Source organism: Podarcis raffonei, chromosome 2 (assembly GCF_027172205.1).
Source record: "Podarcis raffonei isolate rPodRaf1 chromosome 2, rPodRaf1.pri, whole genome shotgun sequence".
Lineage (NCBI taxonomy): Eukaryota > Metazoa > Chordata > Lepidosauria > Squamata > Lacertidae > Podarcis > Podarcis raffonei.
Window position 1 is genome coordinate 69,414,113 of NC_070603.1, and position 21,544 is coordinate 69,435,656.

At 41.4% G+C, this 21,544-nt stretch overlaps 1 protein-coding gene across 6 annotated transcripts; it reads left to right on the top strand.

Moving 5' to 3' along the window:
- Positions 1 to 84: 84 nt before the first annotated feature.
- Positions 85 to 19,598, top strand: ZNF346 (zinc finger protein 346). 6 transcript variants are annotated; one of them, XR_008328960.1, is made up of 8 exons: positions 87 to 206; positions 5,000 to 5,103; positions 5,198 to 5,293; positions 5,873 to 6,059; positions 6,472 to 6,708; positions 10,382 to 10,467; positions 16,520 to 16,613; positions 18,003 to 18,111. XR_008328960.1 is itself a non-coding variant. In XM_053377212.1 (7 exons), the coding sequence occupies exons 1-7, from the start codon at positions 146 to 148 to the stop codon at positions 18,106 to 18,108; spliced, it is 885 nt and encodes a 294-aa protein (XP_053233187.1). In that variant the 5' UTR covers positions 85 to 145; the 3' UTR covers positions 18,109 to 19,598. The 6 variants fall into 6 exon arrangements, 5 of the variants coding, with proteins under 5 accessions (XP_053233187.1, XP_053233182.1, XP_053233184.1 ...); XM_053377212.1 differs by lacking the exon at positions 10,382 to 10,467 and having other exon boundaries at positions 85 to 206; positions 18,003 to 19,598; XM_053377207.1 differs by lacking the exon at positions 10,382 to 10,467 and having other exon boundaries at positions 5,873 to 6,017; positions 18,003 to 19,598.
- The last annotated feature ends 1,946 nt before the right edge of the window (positions 19,599 to 21,544 follow it).

The window sequence follows — 21,544 nt, forward strand, 5'->3', positions numbered from 1 at the left end:
GCTTCCCGATCTTTTCGATTCCCGGGCTGCGCGCGGGGGGGGGGGAGGTCTCGCGATACGTGTCTTGGAGAGAGGAGCATCTCGCGGGATCCACGAGAGGTTCGGGGGAAGGCGGGTACCTCGGGGGCGGCGACGCGGGGATAAGATGGCGGACGAAGCGGATAGCAACGGGGACGCTTCAGCCTTACCGGTGGGGAAGGAGGCAGGTGAGGCGGGGGCGCTTCTGTCATCTTCCTTCTGAGGGAGGCGGGGGTTTGCCTCCTCCTTACTCTGCCCCGCCCGGCTCTGCTTTACTGCGCTGCATCAGGAGCGTGGTGGGTGGGGCCTGTTGGCCTCTCTTCTCCCCACTTCGACCCGCGTGTGGCTGCCAGTGGCTACCGATTCTTTTGACCCACGGAGGCGGAGCGAGCGCCCCTTTAACTCTGCGTTCTTTCCGCCACCTCCAAGAAGTCCTCCGCTGCTCGTTTCGCAGCCTGAAGCTTCCGATTCCCATCGATCCTGGTTTTTAATATACACACACTCACAAAATGTAAGATTTTTTAGGCTAGGTCCCACAAAAGCTTGCATCTTACATATTCAGGTCTAGCCATCACTTCAGCTGCTTCAAGGCTTCAGTGTATGATCTTCGTGCTTCTTGAGCGGGCGTAGAAGAATGTGTCGTCCTCCCCTTGCTAATGAAATCCTCGTTAAAGAGTGGCTTTAGATCTGGCTTCTCTGTCCCCTCACATGCCATTTGTTCCTTGCTCTTCTGTGTGATATGAGGGAAGTGAACTTTCATGTCTGCTTTATGGGACAGTGTAGGATTCACAGATTATGGTACATATGCAGCTCTCCCCCTAGTATGTATGGTTTGAGAATGTGTGGCTGTGTGATTTCCTAAATCCCCTTGGCTTTTTTTTTACGAATGGGATTAGATTTCTATCCTTCTAATGGGTTGAAAATACATACTCTCCTTTCTTCCTTAAACTTCCAGAGTGGTGTCTTAAAGAAATAACAAACTTTATAGTGTCCAAGTTCTGTGCCATACATTTCAGTTATTGATGTGCATGCAGTTCCCGTTCAGAACAATAAAATTTATGAACAGCAGCAAAATGTTCTTGTTGGGATGTGGGTGAGGGTGGATGAACCTAGGGTGAGTGAGTACCGAGAGTACTGCAGAGAACTCTTGATTTACTGCAGCATTACTGTCTGCTGGTCTGCAACCTGTGTAATACGTGTTCTGTGGTCACAGTAAAGTTAGACAATTTGCAAGAAATTGGAAATGTTGGTGAAATAACAGGAAGGCATGAGAATGGGGGGGGATATGGAATGGGGGTGATAAACATTTGGGTTGGGTGTGCTTCCTCATCCCTTAATCACTGAAATCCTAACCCTGTGCTTTCTGAATCTTTGTCATTCAGTGGCATGTTGGTTTGCCAGATTATGGACAGTGCAAATACTCAGCTTGCAAACTTTCTTCTGTTATGTTATACTGTACTGCCTTGGACAGGACTCAAAAATCTGTGGCCTTCCAAATGTTGTTGTACTTCCAACTCCCATCAGCCCCAATTTGACCAATGGTCAGGTATGATGGGAGCTGGAATCCAACAACATCAGGAGGGCCACAGGTTCCCTATCCCTGCTTTCGATGCTGGTTTTGTATTTTTATAGACCCATTTCCTTAAATGCAAGTCTCACTGGAGCATTCCCCCTGCCCCCGGTCAGCTTCTCTTTCAATAGCTGTACAAATATATATTTAATGCAATATGGTGGTCTTAGGACAGCAGTTTTACTCTCATTCACAATTGCTAAAAATTTTAGAAGCATTTTGTTTACTGTAGAAAAGGTGAAACAAGAGTCTCTGCCCAGCTGTTACAGGAAAACTACTGTTTATAATGTGTTCAGAGCTCCCCCCCCCCCTTAACTTTGTTCTGTTGTTACCATGTCCAGTTGTGAACCTTTTGGTAGAAATGTGTAGTGAGTAGAGTTCTGTTTAAAGTTTGATGTTTCTTGTTAAGCCACCGTATGTCACTAGGCTGCAAAAAATACTTTGTGCTGTTAGCAATTGTCATATTTAATCATTACTAAACCGAATTACAACTTATTACTAAACTGAAAACTATGGAGAGACCTGGTCTGAATAGAGATATTGGATTCTTGTCTCATCACACATGCTAAAGCTATTTTTGGTCATCTGCATACTATCCCTTGCTTTTTCCTGTAGGACTAATTGCAGTCGTTAACAGTCATCAGCTTCTGTTTCAGTGTATCTGAAGAAGTGTTCATGCACATGAAAGCTCATACCAATAACAAACTTAGTTGGTCTCTAAGTTGGCAGACCAACATGGCTACCTACCTGTAACTAGTGGTCAACAGGTTTACCATACCATTGAGCCAATCACCCATCTCCTGCTACCCTTCTGAGAAAAACCCCACCCCACCCTCCCACTATATATAAGGGTCTGGTGACTTGTGTTTCAGTGTATCTGAAGAAGTGTCCATGCACATGAAAGCTTATACCCAGAACAAACTTAGTTGGTCTCTAAGGTGCTACTGGACAATTTTTTAATTTTTATTTCGAGAGTAATATTGGATATATAAGTAATGTGAGATACTGTGCTGAAAGTCAACTATTACAAGTTGTCTGTTTTATTAAATCAACTCTAACTTTTGACTGCCTCTGCAAGTAAGGTATTTCTTACAGCGTAAATTCAAGATAAAAGCATCACTAACTGCTTGTTGGAATGATATTAACCTAGATTATATAAATTATGTGAGTTTAGACTGAGTGTTACTTTAGGAGATGACCTTAATTTAGTAGTAATTTTTTTTACTTGGTTCCTCAAGACGTAAGAGTTGTACACTTCTGTGTGAGATGGGGTGGTAGTGGAATAAACTTATTCAAGTTCTGTATGTGCTATGCAAATAATGATAATGAGATTAAATGCACTTGTGGATTGAGCAAAGGTGTCACAAGTCTTCTGTCACTAACCTTCCTAAGGATAGCCTATTTGATACCAAGTTTTCCCTTTCATTTTTTTTTTAGTAATATAAAGCATTTTCACCACATACTTCAGCCAAACAGAGTCCCAAAGTGACTTCTAAATTAGTATTTTTTAAAAAAATGTCTTTGCCTTCAGACTTACAATTTAAAAGACACGAAAGGAGCTGGTCTCTTAGCGGAATTGGTAAAATAGTTATGCTTCCCTTCTCTCCCTCTGCTGCAGCCTCTATGATTATGCAGAATGGGTTGGAAATCATTGAGGATATATGATTGAGAGTTTTTATCTGGGATGTATAGATGAGGCAGATAGTGGTGATGAGAGGCCTAATAGACAAAGTAAGAACTGACGAATTGCCAGCTCCAGATGGCAGCCACCTGAGAGTTGTCAAAGAACTCATATGTGAAGTTGCTGATCATCTAACAAAAATATGCAGCTTGTCCTTCACACCCAAGGACTGGAAAGTAGCCAATGTAACAACAGTTTTGAAAAAGGAACCCGTGAGGGGAGAATCTCAGAAATTACAGAGCAGTTAGCTTAATGTCTGTACTGGGGAAACTTGCTAAAATAACCAAGCATATAGAAGAGCAAGCCTTACTGAAGCAGAGCCAGCATGGCTTCTGCAAGGGCAAGGCCTGTCTCACAAACCTATTAGAGTTATTTGAGAGTGTCAGCAAGCATATGGATAGAGGTGATCCAGTTAACATAGTATACTTGGATTTTCGAATCCATCAAAGAGTCCTGCATAAGTCAAGAAATAAGAGAATAGCTCCTCTAGTGGATCAGGAATTGGTTATGTTGTAGGAAGCAAAGAGTAGGAATAAATGGACAGCTCTCCAAATGGAGAGATGTAGAAACTGGAGTCCTACAAGGTTCAGTATTGGGACTTGTGCTTTTTAACTTGTTAATAAACAATCTAGAGTTAAGAGTGAGCAGTGGGGTGGCCAGGTTTGCTGATGATACTAAGCTGTACTGGGTCATTAAAACAAAAATAGATCTTCTTCCCCTGATGTGCCTAATGGCAGTATTTGAAATGCACTTTGTCATGTCAATATAATGATTTTGAAGAGTTTGTAAAGTGAATGTAAGGGATGTGTTTTGAAGACAATTACAAATCAATCACAGCTGTGAAGATTTTCTACCCTCACATTTGTATATTTCCAGTCTGCCTCTTAATCAGTGTGTAAATAGCAACTTCTTGCTTGTAAGATCATTGCCTAAGAGACCTGCATACATGCACACCACACTGACCAAGCTGCTGACCGCAAAGTGATACTTATCATCTTGACACTGTTGAGGCACTAAGCATTGCAACTTTGGAAATGGAAAACAATTCCAGACATTCTGTGCGTCTCTAACTGAAAGACCCATTAGCCAATTGACTGTTTAGCTGAAGACTAATGAAAGCATTGGCATTGTACTTAAAATTGGGCATGGATCAATGGTAGGAAGAAATATCGAGCCTTTCTGTGTAGTGTTCTGTGCTGACTTAAACGACATTATTTACATGGTAAATCATTAATTGCAGTTGTTGGAAATGGTTTTATTCTGCAGCGGAATCCTGGCATGTCACTTAACAGTAGAGTTACTTCTGCCTTTGCATGATTCCTTATTGTTAGCCTGTCCTTTATGTAGCAGTGTGGAAATTGCTCAATCCTATACTTCATCCCTGATGGAAAGTATGCTATGCAGCATATCAAAGAAACAGTAGACATCTCATTCTTTGCTGTGTTATTACTAGATGACTCCCACCTCGTGTGCATTTTCACCCTTCTTTGAATGTGGGATAAGAAAAAAAACTGCTTTCATGTATTTACATGTTTTAAATTATGTCTCCCCAATTGGGGAATTAGATTTGTCACTATCTGCCACAAGACCTTTATTTAACCAGTGTTCTAAGTTGGTGCAAACATTTGTGTGATGCTGGCAGAACCCCTAAGAGGTGATAGCTGGGCCCTTGGCAAAGTTTCTTGTTGTTGTTGTTTTTTTAAAAAAATTGATGTGCTTGCTTTTTGCAGTGGATCGTATGATCAAAGAGAACAGCCACATCTTCACAGATGCCCATTGTAAAGTGTGTAGTGCAGTGCTCATCTCCGAGTCACAGAAGCTCGCTCATTATCAGGTATGCTTAAATCTACAGGCAGTTACTGAAATTTGCCCTGAGTGTGTGGGATTCCTGAGATGGTTATCTTGCTCTTCTATGCTGTTTCCTTCAGAGTAAGAAACATGCCAACAAAGTTCGTCGATACATGGCTATCCATGGTGAAGAGGAGGTCTGCTCAAGCAAGAAAATAAAGCTGGATACAAAGCAGGTAATGCCAGTCAGGCCAGAAATCCAAGGACAAGTAAAAGAATTTAATGCACTAGAAAGTTTGGCAAATAGCGTTTCTTGGATTGTGGAATAATGCGCCAGTGAGGATTTTGAAGATCAGGCACTGTTTGCAAGAACAGTCTATGCATTATTCTGCTTGGGCAAATGCACATTTAAACTTTGCCCACCTAATTGTATGTACCTGTACACTGAAAAATGAAGAAGCTGAGTGCAAGGAGATAACTCATTCAAAAACCATTGGGAATAAAATGGTTATATGCTCTACTTATAATAAGCCCTTTTCATACTAAATTTATTTGAAAAGTAGAATTCAGCCTTGGCACACTATTGAGAATTCTGTTTGTAGTAACAGAAACTACTAACTGAATGGCAATTGTATCTTGCTACATAACATGTCTTGAACAGCTTTTGTAGTCTTCTCTAGCTTCTTTCAGTGTGTTCAGTAAAGGATAGGGTGAAGCTGAACAAAAGAAATTCCAGTTACTGACCTTGGAACACTTTGCTGATGAACTTTCGTTCTGCAGCCCCAATAAATTTTTTCATTCCTTCTTCCAAACAGGAGGGCAGCACTGAAGAAGACAGGAACAAATGCTGCCCCATCTGTAATATGACCTTTTCGTCGCCTGTTGTGGCTAACTCCCATTACCTAGGCAAGACCCATGCCAAGAATCTGAAGCTGAAGCAGCAACCTCCTAAAGCAGAAGGTACAGAGGAATTGTCTCCTGGTGCTGTGCTGAAAAGTCCAGGTCAGAATAGGCTCCTGGGTATCTATTGTACAAACACAGAAGAGTGAACCCTGCTTCACATATATGATAGTGAGGCAGACACTGAGGGAGTTCAAGAAAACATGTTTTCCAGTTGAAATTTTGCATTCTGGTGTGATTAATTTTCTTGGTGACCCTGGTGGTCAGAGATAGATAGACATAACAAACCTTACACCAAAATCTTTCTTTGTTATCTTTGATCTCTGTTTTGGTAGCTAATATTTATGTATATGCCCATAGTAAGCTCATCCAAATCTTATGTAGAAAATAATTATTCTAAGTGGGATATTTTGGCACAATTGAGATTATTGTGCTTGTTCTGATTACATGAAATTGTGCCTTAGACTTTTCTGATTGGATTTTCTTCATATGTTTTGGGGGGTTGATTTTACAGGAGCTGTACCTGCTCAGAGACAACCAGCTAATCCGCCTCCCACTACTGTGCCCTCTAATGAAGAGAACCAAAACACTTCTGACCCAGACAAATTCTGCAGTCTCTGTCATGCCACATTCAATAATCCCCTGATGGCAAAACAACACTACGTGGGCAAGAAACACAAAAAGCAGGAGACCAAACTTAAGCTAATGGCACACTATGGGAGAAGCCCCGATGAACCTGCAGCTTCAACAGGTGAGTTTTTAGCAGCAACACTTTCCAGAATAAAGCACGTGAAGAGTTGTAAAGGTTTGCAAAGCCACAACTTGCCTTCTGTTGGAAATGCCCCGCATGGAAAACAAGCCCTCAAATAATTCACTACATTAGGTATACCAGTTGTAGAAGGAATGGGCTTGAATTGTTCCCTTCAGATGGGGACAGGAAGAAGAAGTATTTGGGAAAAGCTTGGTTTGGGATGGGAAAGACTCCCCACAAAATCCTGAACACGAGGAAGAACCTCCAGCCACACATGTGTACTTGAAAGGAGGGAGGTGGTTGAAACTTGGAAGGGTGAGAGGAAAATGCAGAGTGCTGGATGAATGTGAGTGAAGGTGAGATAGTGGAAGACTAGACAAGAATGTAGGAGTCACAGCAAGGCATGACCAAGTTATGGGCAAGAGCTTTTGCTGAAGGGGCAAAGAGAAGGGCCCATATTTTTGTAATGTTGGAAAGGGAGAAGCAAGATGACTTGGAAATGGACCGACTTTGGGGGGCAAAAGTTGAAAAGAAAAGCAATGGTCTATGCCTGTGGGTGGTGACAGTGCCAGTTGAAAAAGCACGTGAATGGGGAAATAAGGGCTTCTGAGAAAGTATGAGAAGTTGTCCAGGTTATATTGAAGCATTCAAGCAGAATTACAAGGTAGTTGGAGGTGTTGGATTGAATGGAGAGCAGAGAATTGACAGTGTATTCTCTCTCTCTCTCTCTCTCTCTCTCTCTCTCTCTCTCTCTCTTTTAATAGTCTGTCTACACCAGGCATAGGCAAACTCTGCCCTCCAGATGTTTTGGGACTACAACTCCCATCATCCCTAGCTAACAGGACCAGTGATCAGGGATGATGGGAGTTGTAGTCCCAAAACATCTGGAGGGTAGAGTTTGCCTCTGCCTGGTCTACACACTTTGAAAAGGAAACTTTCTGAATTACATGAGCATGGGGGGTAGGTAGGAGAAAGAGACAAAGCTTCGCTGTGGCTCTGTGATAGTTACACTGTAATCAGTAGGTCAAACAAAATACTGAAGACGTACAGTACTGCATATCCAGCAGAGAACATTTCCCCTTGGCTTTGGATAAAAATCCAGCTCCCAGCATGACATAGTAGTTCACAACATGATTGTATTCAGTACAAAGAATATAGAAGACATCAACCATGGCAGTAAACAGTGCTATTACACCCATCTTTTCCAACATAGTCACCTGTGTTGAATACGTCATCAGCATGTAAGATGTTGGGTGCAGGCCAGGTTTAACTCCTTGCTTGATTATCAAGATGCTAGTTTAGGTCTGATCACTTTAGGGCTAACCACTGAGGCACTCAAAGAGGTTAGCCCTAAAGTGGTAGAGAGAGAGAGAGAATACAATTGGTCTTGCTACCATATATGGAGTCTGCATTAAGATGGAATGTGGGAAGAGCTAGTAAATGAAGGTATGATAGATGCTTTGCAGGTTTGAGGTTGCATTTACGGCAGTTAGAAGGAAAAACATAGAATGACCCCATTTCTGGGAATATAAAATCCACCTGTTACCTGGATCTATCTTTATGTACTGTAGATAAGCAGCTATGAACATTTAAAAGGAAGCAATAGAAAAGGATATATGGAAAAGGCCACTGAAGAAACAATATCTTTCAAAGTGCCTTTTTGATTAGGGCAAATGTTTGCATACTTTGTGGATTTGACAACCATCAAATGAAGCTGACCTATAGGAGGGAATTAATGTATTTTCAAAATTGCCTCAGCAAGGTAGTTAAGACTACGGAATTTAAATAAGTAACATCTTGGAAACATATGGTTTAACAAATGAGTCTGGGCTATCCAACCCCAAAGCTTGAGCCATCTACAAATTAGTCTGACAGTGCAAGCATTGGCAAATTCAAAACCATTTGAAGTAGCTGAAGTTTTATTACATCACTTAAGTCAAGCCACAGTTGGTTGATTTGGGGGGGGGAGTTGAATATTCAAAATATACATCTGTAGAAAACAATGAGAACCCGTTATGGTTTGTGCAGTATCTCTCTGGATTAGGAAATGGAACCTTTATTACAGCTTGTATCAAGCAATGATACGCAGTGCAAAGCATCCAAGAAATTTCTTTCATACTGGTGACTTAGCTGTGCATTAGCTTTTGTTGAAAAAAAGACATTGTGATGGTATTAAGGTTCATTAACACAAAGTGGCATAATAACTGGAGCTCTCAACTGTGTGTTTTGAACATATACAAAAATTGTTCACTCTTAAAGATTGCAGAATAAGCACCTAAAGATGAATACTGAATATATATGCCAGAAACCTTATTTATTTTTAAGTGCATTTAATTGGGAAAGTAATTCCCAAGTAAAAAGTAATTCTCAATTAAAAACAGCCTCTGCCTTTCAACTTTAATAATGCGTAGTGTGATTCTGTACAGAGTTGGATGTGAATAAGTTCCATGCCACACAATAGACTGGCATGCACATCTTTGCACAGAGTAGGACTGAATAGGAACATAATGATTAGGAGCAGGGTTTCAATAAGGTTTCAATAAATAAGGTGCCAATGCGCTTTTCACATGCCTGGCAGATAGCAGGTGCAGAGAGGAGCAGTTCAGCAAAGGATAGAAGCAGGGGGAGAGAACTGAAACGCAGAAGGAGAATTTGGTATCCAAATGAAGACAAGCAGATTATATAAATTTAATGTGAGTCAAAACTAAAAGGCTGAACTAAAATAGCCTCTCCATATGCAGGCTACCATACGGACTCACTGTTAAGACCATGTTCAAGGAAGGCAATCTTACTGTGCCACGAGCAATCACCACAGAATAAAGAAGAAGGGTGGGTGGGGTAATGTTTCAGAAGATAGAGGGCAAAAGTCAATGATCACAAGTCCTTAGATGCCCCTGTCAGAAAGATGTTTCATCATCGCATATTTTCATTCTAGCAGCTCTGGGGAGTTTGAAAGGTAGCTAGCATTACCAGGAGGAGCATTGCTGAGTTTTGCCACCTAGCTTGAACTTTGCTCATCACATCCCCCCCCCACCAGTCCTGCCCCCCTTTAGCTCCTTGATGCCTGTAATTTGGGGGCAGTGTTCTCAGATAAGAACTTTTGTCTTAAAATATAATATATAACTTATAATAATATAACTTTATCAAGGTATTGGAACAGTAGAGAGGTTTGGTAATTCTACATTTGGGCTGATAATTTTATTGTGCACTATCCTCAGATACTTTTTGAGGGTGTTTTAAAAAGAATTGTTAAGAAAAGCAAAAAAAATAATAATGGGTGACATCTGGCTGCGTCAGAACAGATTTCCAATTGTGCAAATGGGACTTCTTCTACCTCTCCAGCCGCTGCACATCCCGGGAATCTCTTCCAGAGGGAGGGGGACCCTCTGGAGGAGATTGGGGAGTATAGGGGACTGTGGGAGGGAGAAGAAGACACAAGGTTGGCTATCCCCCATGTCCTGTTACAAAATCCAGGCAAACTAACAAGATCCTCAAACTCATCCTGAAGAAGGGGGGAAATAAAGCAATGCATATTTAAGAGAGAAAGGGAAACATGGTCAGCAGACTATATAGAACAAATAATACGCAAACAATGTATGCATAGAGGGTAAGTTGCAGATCTAAATATTTTTTTAAAAAATAGAAAAGTAATAATAACCTTTATTTAATATAGATCAAACCCAGGGGGAAACCCAGAACCAAAATCTTACCAAGGACCAGGGAACTTATCTATGGAAGGAGAGCACAAAAATACTCTGGGTAAGAATCAAGGGGGGGGGATAGATATACAAGAACATTGATACAGGTTATACTATTTTCAACAAATAGCTAAAATGATAATACAATAGCAGCAATGTTATAGGGCATGGAAGAAGTGGTGAAAGAGAAAAGAGAATTCCTAGGGACAGTGGAGAAAAGAAATAAATACGTTATAAAAAGCAAATGATATGTGATCTCCAATTCAAAATTGCTTCGTTTGGAAACAAGCAGAAGCACTAGAAGAGTTGAACAGTAATGATAAATAAATCCACTGGATTCTACCAGAATTAAGAGTCCTGGTTTTGACCTTCAGGGTTTTAAAAGGACTTAGATCAAGCTATCTTAAAGACCACCTCAAAACTTCTCAAGCTGAGCTCATTAGATAGAGGTCCTGTTCTAGATGCCTCCACCTTCAGATGGATGGCTACTATAGGCCGGGATTTTTCCAGAGGAGCTCCTTCCTTAGAACCCCCTTTCCAAGGAGGCATAAATGGTATGCCCTCCCCTTCCAAAGGTCCCAAGATGATCTTCCCTGGAAAAGTCCCTTGAGGAAAGTGCTCTGGGCTGTTGTTCTTCTAACTAATACTTGCACTATTGATAATGTTAGGGAAACTTGTTTGTGATTATATCTTACATTGCAATTTTCTCTTGTTAGCTGACGTAGGGGCCTCTTGCTTGGCAGAAATGTGAAACATACAAATGAAAAAAATGCTGAATTCAAGAAGAAACAAACATTTGTATGATGTGGCTGTATTAGATGTATACAGTTGGTGTCAAGTTTAAAGAATATTGGTAAAGTACAGAAAATGTCCTTACTGAAGACGAAAAAATAGCAGAGGATATGAATGATATTAATTACCAACCCATCACCCTAGCATCCCAGTGCAGGTTACAACATTTAACCACAATATTTAAAAGAGTTTAAAACAACGTGGGCCCTAAAAATAGACATCTTAATTTTCAAAAGCCAGGGTAAAGAGGTGTGTCTTCAGCATTTGCTGAAAGCTGTATATTTATTTATTTATTTATACATACATACATACATACATACATACATACATACATACCCCGCCCATCTGGCTGGGCTTCCTCAGCCACTCTGGGCGGCTTCCAAAAAAATATTAAAATTCTGTAATACATCAAACATTAAAAGCTTCCCTAAACAGGCCTTCAGATATCTTCTAAAAGTCTGGTAGTTGTTGTTCTCTTTGACATCTGGTGGGAGGGCGTTCCACAGGGAGGGCACCACTGCCGAGAAGGCCCTCTGCCTGGTTCCCTGTAACTTGGCTTCTCGCAATGAGGGAACCGCCAGAAGGCCCTAGGTGCTGGACCTCAGTGTCCGGGCTGAACGATTGGGATGGAGACGCTCCTTCAGATATACTGGACCGAGGCCGTTTAGGGCTTTAAAGGTCAGCACCAACACTGGCCTTTAAAGGTCAGCACCAACACATTATGATGGTACCCTCTGTGCGGCAGGAGCTCCACAACATATGGGCCACCACAGAGATTGTCCTCTCCCAGGCCGCCACCCCCACTTGAAGTCTTCAAGGGCAGCCCCACGTAGAGTGCTTTGCAATAATCCCATCTTGAATTTAGGAAGCATGGAGTACAGTAGCCAACTCATCTCTGTCTGAAAGGAGCTGTAGCCAGCAAACCAGCCAGTGCTGGACTACATGACTATATATGTTATACAAATATGACTACAATGCAGGATCATACGAACAGGCTTCCCCCTTATTTCCTTCCTCAGAAGCCCCATGCACCATTCAGAGCTGCTCTGGAGGGGTCCCCCAACCCTTTGGAGCAGTTTTGGGGGAGAATGCAGGAAGAAGAAAGAAAGAGGAAGTCCTGTTGTGCAAGTGGGAAATCTGCTGCCTTCTTGCAAACAGATATCCTGTATATAAAAGCTGTGAAAATACTATTCAGTGTTAATGAAGCAGACCTTGGTATCAGTTGCTTGGTTACAGGGAAATGGCAGCAGAATGGTGTAGTTGGAAGGTAATCATCTTGCCCTTTCCCTCTCTGACAGCCTTTTAAGCCCCCTGAAAAGCCACTGTCAGTGGTTGGTAGGCACTCCTGAATGCAGTAGGCTGTGGTGTGGTGAGCTGAAGGAGGAAAGGGTGGGTAGAGACTGTACCCCTTCCCCCCACTGCATTCAGAGTGTCCCCCAACCCATTTGTGTAGGTTTCAGGAGGCCTAGAAGGCTGTTGATGAGAATTGCCGTATAGTAACCACAGACAAATAGTGTGAATGACTTTTTAATTTAAGCTATACAGAAAGGCATAGTACTTTGACTTCCAACTCCTCAATGGGGTTTGGCATTTCAAAATAAAACCAATCACCATCATCTAATTACCTTCACTTCTGTGGCACAACGTAGCAGGGATAAGAATTGCGTGTCATTTCAGTAAATTCAACTAAAACCCCAAATCTTCCTCCATCGAAAGACAGTGAAGTTTCACAGTTCTGCAACAGTATTGTTGTACCCATGCCCGTTTTTTGTTCATTTAGAAATCAGTAGATTTTTTTCATAGGCTAATAGTTCACCTTGTCTTCCAGTACATACAGAATGAATCCTTTGTTCTTGATGTTTGGCTGCTGGGGGGGGGGAATAATTCAGTGATGGGGGATCATTAGGAAAGGAATTGAAAAGTAAAAAATGTAAGTATCATAGTGCCTTTATAGCCTTTATAGAAGTCTATGGTGTGATCACACTTGAAATACTGTGTACAGTAGTAGTCACTGCACGTCAGGAAAAATGTTGTAGATCTGGAAAACATTCAAAAAGAGGCATCCTGAATGAGGCTGGTGGAGGAAAAAATCCCCTATTAGGAAGGATCACATTTGAGGTTTCTTAGCTTGGATTGGAAAAAAACGGTGGTGTGAGACCCATGAGCATAACAGAGGTGTATAATTTATGCATGGTATAGAGAAAGTGGATAGGAACACGTTTTCTCCCAGGGTCATCTAACCTTGAATGGTGGGAGATATTTCAAGTTTTATGTGTGTTGTTTTTTGTTGAAACCTTTAATGTATTTTGTTCCTCCTTGCTGAGAATGCTCCTCTTGAGTCTTTAGCAGTGTGATTGGTGAGCCAGTGTACAGAAGCAGTGTCATGAATTCACCATAGTATGTTCAATCCTTTTGAGAAGAGTTTTCATCAGGCTGTTTACAAGGTTTGGGTAAATAGGCCTTGATTAAGCCTTTAGTGTTGTTGTGTTTATGATAAATTGACTCCCCTTCTAGCTGACTAGAGAACTTTATTTTACATTTCTCATGATCCTTCAGTGAAAAGACAGAAAATTCATTTTCTTAGTTTGGATTTATTTGATTCATTGAAATGGGAACAGGTGGGAGTTAAGTTAGAGGCCCCAAAAATGTTAGTTTTATTAAGATCTGGAACTCCCAAACTGTCAACACTTGCAAATTAGAACTGAGAAAATTGTTCACAGAAATTGCTTTAAAACTATTTCCAGCTAAGGTAAGTTGGGGGAAGTGGAAGGATGCCTAAGACTGATGTCTGCTGTTTCATAGTCATACAACATTAAGTAGCCACATCACACGCTTGTCGACTATGCCTCTGTGTGTGCTGCACCTCCTTTCATGTGGATGTCCATTTTGGCTCCTATATTCCACACAGGGTAGCATGGTAGACTTGTACTATGGAGGTGGGTTTACAGCAGGAGATTAGGCTTTTGCCAGTGAATGCCTTCCATCCATTAGCCTCAGCCAGCATGGTCAATGGTTAGGGTTGAGGAGAGCTGTAGTCCAAGAACCATCTGAAGGACACCACATTGGCCACCCTTGCCTAGACGAACTCAAAAAATTCCTACTACTGCTGTGTAAAAAGTTGCTTTTCCTAACCATTGGGGAACAGATATTCCAACGGTGTTCAAGTTACTTACATAACTGCATTTCCTATAATTAAAGCCCATTGAGAGAGAACGTTGGGGCTGTTGCAGCAAAGGAAATGGTAGTTACAGGCAAGAACACTTTAATATGCTTCCCAAGTGAGAATTCTGAGGCATCAGATGGTTACAATCTGCATTTCCAACCAAATTGATTCTACAAGTGGCTGATCCAGTTTCACAGTTAGGAACCGTTCTGGAATGTAGCCTTAACACCATTTTTCTCATCTAAGCAGATGTTTTGAGCCTTGGAATTCTCCATAGTGCACAGTGGCCATTGTAATATACCCATTCTTCATTCTTTCCTGCAATGTGGCATCCATACTTGTGCAGTATTAGCATGAAGACACTGGTGTATTCCTTGCCTCTTAAATTCTCCTCTCACTGATACCAATCCCCTAGATGATAAAACAGACATACGTGTCTTTACTGGAGAACTATACTGAAGAAAATCCACCAACATAGCTTGAATACATTATATACCTTACTTACAAAATGTGGTTCAACAGTACAATCCTGTGCATATCTACTCAGAATTGGGTGTCAGTGTGTTCTTTGGGACTTAGCCATGCAAGTTGGTTTAAGATTGCATCCCCAGTAACTACAGATGACCTGAAGCAGATGAATCACAAAATGGAATACTACTGCATTATGAAACACATTGTGTCTCATTCTGTTTCTTTGCTTTAAAATATTCTACTTTTCTTCTGGTACAATTTAAGCATCAGAGCAAAAGGGACAAATATAGAAAATAAAATTGCAGTGGGAGTCCTGTGAAGAACAGGAGATCGGTGATCACATCTTCCTGTATTTCTGTTTTTACTTTTTCTAGAAGGGCACGTACTTGAAACTGTTGCAGCAAAACCAACAAAATGTATTGTGACACTTTAAAGGGTAACATTTATTAGTACACAAGCTTTTGAGAACTAGAGTGCTTGTGCCGTATTAAATTTGTTATTCTTTAAGGTGCCCCAAGACACTTGAAGTGGAATTCAGCATCACACTGTGCCGGTCGTTTTGTCAGTGCAAGCATTGCTTGCCAAATGGAATAACCTCCTCTCTCTCCGTCCCTCCCACCACACCCTGTTCTGGTTATTTTTATTTTAAATGCCCCCCCCTAAATTTAATTGGAGCAGTGGCCCTAGGAAAGCAGGGGGTTAGGCCTAATACCTTCCATGTCATTTTCTTTATCTAACACAACCCCATGTATTGCAGCAGCAACTGCTGTTTACCATGCAGGATGAAAGATACCTGTGTATTTTTCCCCAGTGGGGCAAACAGCAGCTGGGGCAGAAACATATAGATAATAAAAATGGTGTGAGGGAGAATTACCCAGCACCAGTGCTCTACTCAGATTTTGAAACTCCCTTCAGTAGTTGTCCGCAAAAATAGATATATTTGGAGATCTAATCATGGATCTCCCACATCTTCTGTAATTGACCCTGAGTCAGAGGAATGTTCTTGGAAACGTTGTTGATTCAGCTCACTGTGTCCTGAGAGATCATTTTACTGTGCAACTTAAAAGTGGCAGCTTGGAGCTGGATAGCAATGCTTAGAGCAGTGGTGGGGAAGTTCTGGAACCATGAGCCTAATATGGGCCTAATTAGGCCCAGCAAGGTTCCCCCAAATCAAGCCCACCTGCCCCACACTTGACATCGTATACGGCATCTGTTGTGGGGTAGGTACAGATGTGCACTCCTGGTTGATAAGCGGGGCTTGTGTTTGACCAACCTTTTATATTTGGTGCCCAATGCAAGCCATGCTGTGGCTGATTCCACTCAACTCCTGAGTGGAGCCTACCTCTGCAAACTCTGCTTTGGCAGGAATCTTCCCTTGCAGCCCAGCTTGAGTTCAAGCTAGGCTAGCGGGGGAAATCATGAGTCCCTCAAATTTTTCCTTCGAATTTTTGTCACCTGCTGTCATGATGACCTGCCATAGGGTGGCCCTTTCCACCTGTCAAGTGACACATGGGGGAACTCAACGATCCAGCTATTTGGCTGGATCCTGTTCCTCTCCCCTGGCTTAGAACTCCTAGCATCATCTTTGGCTTAGTCACTGTAAACAACACTTCACAATTGGTAATTGACATTGGGGTGTTTGCTTCAGTGAATTTGGTGCTCACACTTGTTTAACCCTGTCTTTCAGCTGGGAAGGGATATCCATGTGAAAGCTGTAACATAGTACTGAACTCCATAGAGCAGTACCAAGCTCACATCAGCGGCTTCAAACACAAGAACCAGTAAGTGTTTAAATATTCTTCTGTCTGTAGTAGCTACATTGTATAATCTGCCACTGAATAGGAAGCATTGTCTCGCATCTGGCTTATCGTCTGGATTTTTACCAAAAAAAAAAAATCAGATTCATCTGCAGACAGCTCTAATGTTTAAAAGGTCTATGTTGCTACTTATGTACCAAAGGTAATGAGCATTTTGGGGAAAGAGGTTTATGAGTCAAATGACACATTGCAGATTTTCCAAATGATGCTGTCTGGTGTGGATCCCCTCCACTTGGTCAGAACCAAATCGATGAAGCCAATTTGGCAACTGTAACCTCTTATTTGGTTTGGGCCTTGTCCTAGTAGCCTTTCCATAGATGTGCTTCAGACATGTAGGGGTCAGCAGCCCTCTTGACTTCTCTTGTTATTCTGGTCATTAGCATCAAGTTCCTAGGTACCATACCCAGCATCTGCTACTCAAAGTTCTGTTTTGTTTTTTTGCTTTGTTTCGCCTAAGCATTTTTAATTTTGATAAAGACTGTAGAGAATTTTTTTTAAAAAACCTCTTATATATGTCTCTTTCAAACGGGTACAGGTTTTCTTGGAGAACTCCATAAAGCAAAATATTTTACATAGAACATGTCATGTGGTGTGTTGCCTGTCTTCGGGACCGTGGGGATGGGGGTGGGGTGTTGCCAAGGAAAAGTATTTTCTACTGTATCATTTTAATGCACAGATCTGCAGATTGTTCTATTATATTAATTTTGTTTTTGTGGGACCAGTCAAAGCACCATGGAATCGCCACAAAACATGAAGACTCACAGGGTATGTCATCAAAGAAATCTTACGACCTTTTCTGTATGGCATACATTAAGCACTCGGGTGATGTTATATCCTGGTGGTGGCACTGGTCTTTCTAAGTCTGTGCAAGCACGTGGATGCACTCAACTTGCTGGGGAAACTCTGTTTGCCAAATGTGCTGAACATGGCATTTGCATGGCATTTTACGTGGCAAACAAGTTTTAGGGCTGTGGCTCTGTCTGTGCTGTAGGTTAGGCATTCTGCCAAAAGTGGGCAGTACTGCCTTCTTGCATATAATCCTGTTAACTTAGCAGAAGTCATCTGAAGATATATAATTCTTTTCTGTTGGTATGAAGTTAAATCTACAGGTAAGGCCATTTTTGTATGCTAAAACTGCAGATCTTATCGGATTGCTATCCCCACCCATCACTCACTTGCAGGGTGTTTTATTGTGGTGAATGGAAATGGGATTTTTCAAGACAACTGGATTTTGCACAGTATCGGTCCGGCTTGAGATTCCACAATAAGCAGATGTTCATTTTCTGTACACTTTGCAGTGATAATTTTTGAAGCAGTTTCAATAATCTGTCCCATCTCTGTCTCAATCCACAGTATACCAGGAGGAATACCTGTTACAGCACGGTACCAGAAGCAGCTGTACACACGAGAGGAGACAACGGGCCCTGATGGCTACAGCTATTTTAGCCAAGACCTCTAGAGAGGAAGCTCCTGCGCTCTTTTTGGATTGCCGGTGGCCCAAAAGTGAACATCGCTTCTCAACCCACTACGGTTTTATTGTTCCTCTGGCTGAATGAAACCCTCCTATCCTGCAGTGTACAAGTTTAGCTGATTCAGAACTAACTATTGGCTAAAGGATCTAGAAGGGACAGATATACTAGTTGGCATTTGCAAAGACCTTTAGAATAGTTTTCATTGTGTAATCTCTTGCTGTAACGGCCGGTGGGTGAGGTGGGAAGGAGCAGGAGTTGTGTCTGGCACAAGTAAGACTTGGCACCTACCAGTGTTCTGTCTCGAGCCCATCCTTTCCCTCTGCCCGGAAGAAGCAGATGGGAGTTCTACACCCACTACCAGCCAGAGAAGAGCAACTTTTGGAAGAAAGTTCATAATTCTTGGTTATGGGGTGCTTGTTAAATGTGAGGTGTGGAATGGGCATAATGGACAGACTGATGATCTCCTCCTTGCCTAGAAATGGGGTGTTACATCGCTGTGTTTGTCGTGCCCCTTTCTGAATTAACTGGGTTTGTGTGCAGAGTTTCTTAGGTCACCAATATGCCATTTGCATCCTTTTTGTAGTTCTGCAGATGTTGGTTCTGGAACATCTGGTAATCTGTTTAATAAAAAGCTGTTTCTGTTAGTAGTATGCATAATCTGCTTCAGAAAGGCAAGCAGAAGGAGTGCCTCCAGAAAACTGCACTTCTCCCTCGGTTCCTGGCATACTTGTGGAAACTTGTGCTTTTGAGCCTCAATATGTACAGCTTTCTGTTGTGTTAAATGTTCATAAGAAATGTTTTTTTTGGTATGATGGAAGGTTTGAAAAAATGTCCTTTTTCAGAACCTTAAAGCTTTTTAATTAATTTGTACAAAGGTTTAGCAAGGGTGAAAGAACAAGCAGCTATGGTCTGACTTTGAGGCAATTCTAAGCTGAAAAATAGTGCTTTGCATAGCATTGTGGGCCTTCCACTTGTGAACTTTGCAAGTCCAAGAACTAGTTTCCATCCATGGGAAACCATTTCTCAGAGACAAGACATTCTTTCCGATTGCTTCCTGAGACTCGGAAAACAACATAGGTAGCAGCTGGGAATGCTGCTTGAGGCAAACTGACTATGCTTTGTTTGGACAGAGGTAAAATTAGTTTGCGTTTTGGTCATTTCCTTTTCCCTTGTATGGATATAAGATGGTAAGCTTGAAGTCTCCTAACATCTGAGTTTGTTTCAAGTCTGCCAGATGGCCTGTTTCCAAAACAATCAGTTGAAATGCTAATCTTATTTGTAAAAAAACCCACTCACATAAGCATAAAGGCAAGAGATGTGAGATACTCCTCTCTTGCCTAGCCCATCGTTAAACTGCTTTTCTACTCGTGTTCAAAACAGGATGTGGCTCTTTTTTCCTTAGTGCTTCTCCCTTCCTACCTAATTGCTTCAGTGTTATTGATCAAATTGGACATTCATTAAAATTGGACAGCTTGTACTCTTGAGTCTTGACTGACTACAGCTTTGGAGTCGTCCCTGCTTGTAAGTTTGTTTAGCCTATGAGTCCTCATAATTAGCAGCAAACCAGTATTCTATGTAGACATTTCAATTCTGGGCCTCTCATTCTTCATTACATTCCTGACCTCATCTTCTGGGTGGCAGTTATTTTTGGAACCTAGGTATGGGAGATGGACTATCCTGTCCTCTACCTTATCTGGTGGCTTTCATTGTGATTTTGCTCCCCTTTCCATTCTGACTACAGGAGTGGGGCAGGGTGTTGACTGGAGACACTCTCTTTCTCTCTTTTCTGATAGCTTCTGTGCCTCCATCTGTAGTATTGCTCCGATAGAAATAGTGAATATTGCTACCAGCATTTACACTTACCAACTCCTCTTGGATATGTCTGTGTACTCAGTCTGTACCACCCTAGAACACTTAGGAGAGTCTTCATCTGTGCTTTCCCAGCAGTGTTGTTAGTCAGGGTAAGGTTCACGTCAGACCACACCAGCGGTGCATCTTCTTGCATTCCCTCTTATCTTCCCTACAGTGACGATTCATTACCGCATTCCAAGTAAGCAGTCTTTCTTACAATAAAAAGCTTATCTTTCTCCTTTCACCAATGACAGGTTTTTGCGTATGAGATATTCTCTACATGTAGAATACAGGACAAGCATAGATGATTTTATATATATATATATATATATATATATATATATATATATATATATATATATTGCCACTTTGTACTGGGGTGGAGTGATGAGGCTAGGTGTCTGGGATATACATCTCCCATTTCCAACAGACTGAGCAGTGTTTCTCCTGTAAGTCCCTAAAATTGCTTTATTTCTTTATTTAGCCTCAATCAAACACCATGACTAAGGGGGAAATATTGAAGTAACCTTGTGCATAAGGCTCTGCTCTTACAACATGTGGTGAAAAGCTCTATCTGCATACATGCACATGCTATGCAGCTTTTCTGTAAATAATTGATGGGACAAATAATGTATCTTCTGACTTAAACAGTAGCTATGTGTGCCTAACCCTTTATTTTAAACTTCATATTTTTCCTGCATTTGACTTTTCTGTTTTGGCGTTCTCCAGTGTCTTGTGCTGTACTTGGATTTTAGTCTTTGACCTGCCCAATGAACTTTCTCAGCCTAGAGTAGAGATTTGAGCATTGCCTCCATGAAGATCTAACCTTATAATTTGATTTCTGTTGTATATTGCATTCTGTTACAGTTGCTAAGAACAGATATTTTTGGCAAGTCCAAAGCTGAGTAAGTACTCTGTTACATCATTAACATGATGACTATGCTGGCTCAGCCTGATATGGAAGCGTCATGATAAATTCATGAATTTCCATTTGTCTCTTGCCTGTTATTTGGGTTGGGTTTATATATATATATAAAAATAGCCAGGTACACTCCGCCTTATTCTAGAGATTAAAGTTTTGTTTTTCTATTCATATTAACAGTAGATGTTCTGTTTCTGTTTGTGTCAAGTTTTTACCCTAGGAGCTGGGTATTAACATACAGGGCTGCTCTTAACATGATTCCAGGAAAACCCAAATTCTGCACTTGAAACAAATTATGTAAAATGATGTGATGTGTGTTACTTGCACTGTGTGTGCTTGAACAGCTTGCTTGGGGCAGCATTGTGGATTACAGGGAGAAGGGAGAGAGACTACTTTTAGCCACAGCCACTGGAGCTGAATCTTGCTTTAAAGCATGCATAGAAGTGAAACTATGGCAGTGTGTGCTATAGCCCAAGAAGATCCACTTCTCAGCACAATATGCAAAGAGGTTACCATGATCTAGTAACAGTAGATACCTATTGGGTTTTTGTTTTGAGGGCTTGGGATGAGGTGCAATAGAGTGGAACTGAAACAGAATTGCTGACAATATTAACTACTGACAGTATAGAAGTGGCAGTGCAAGGCCTGTT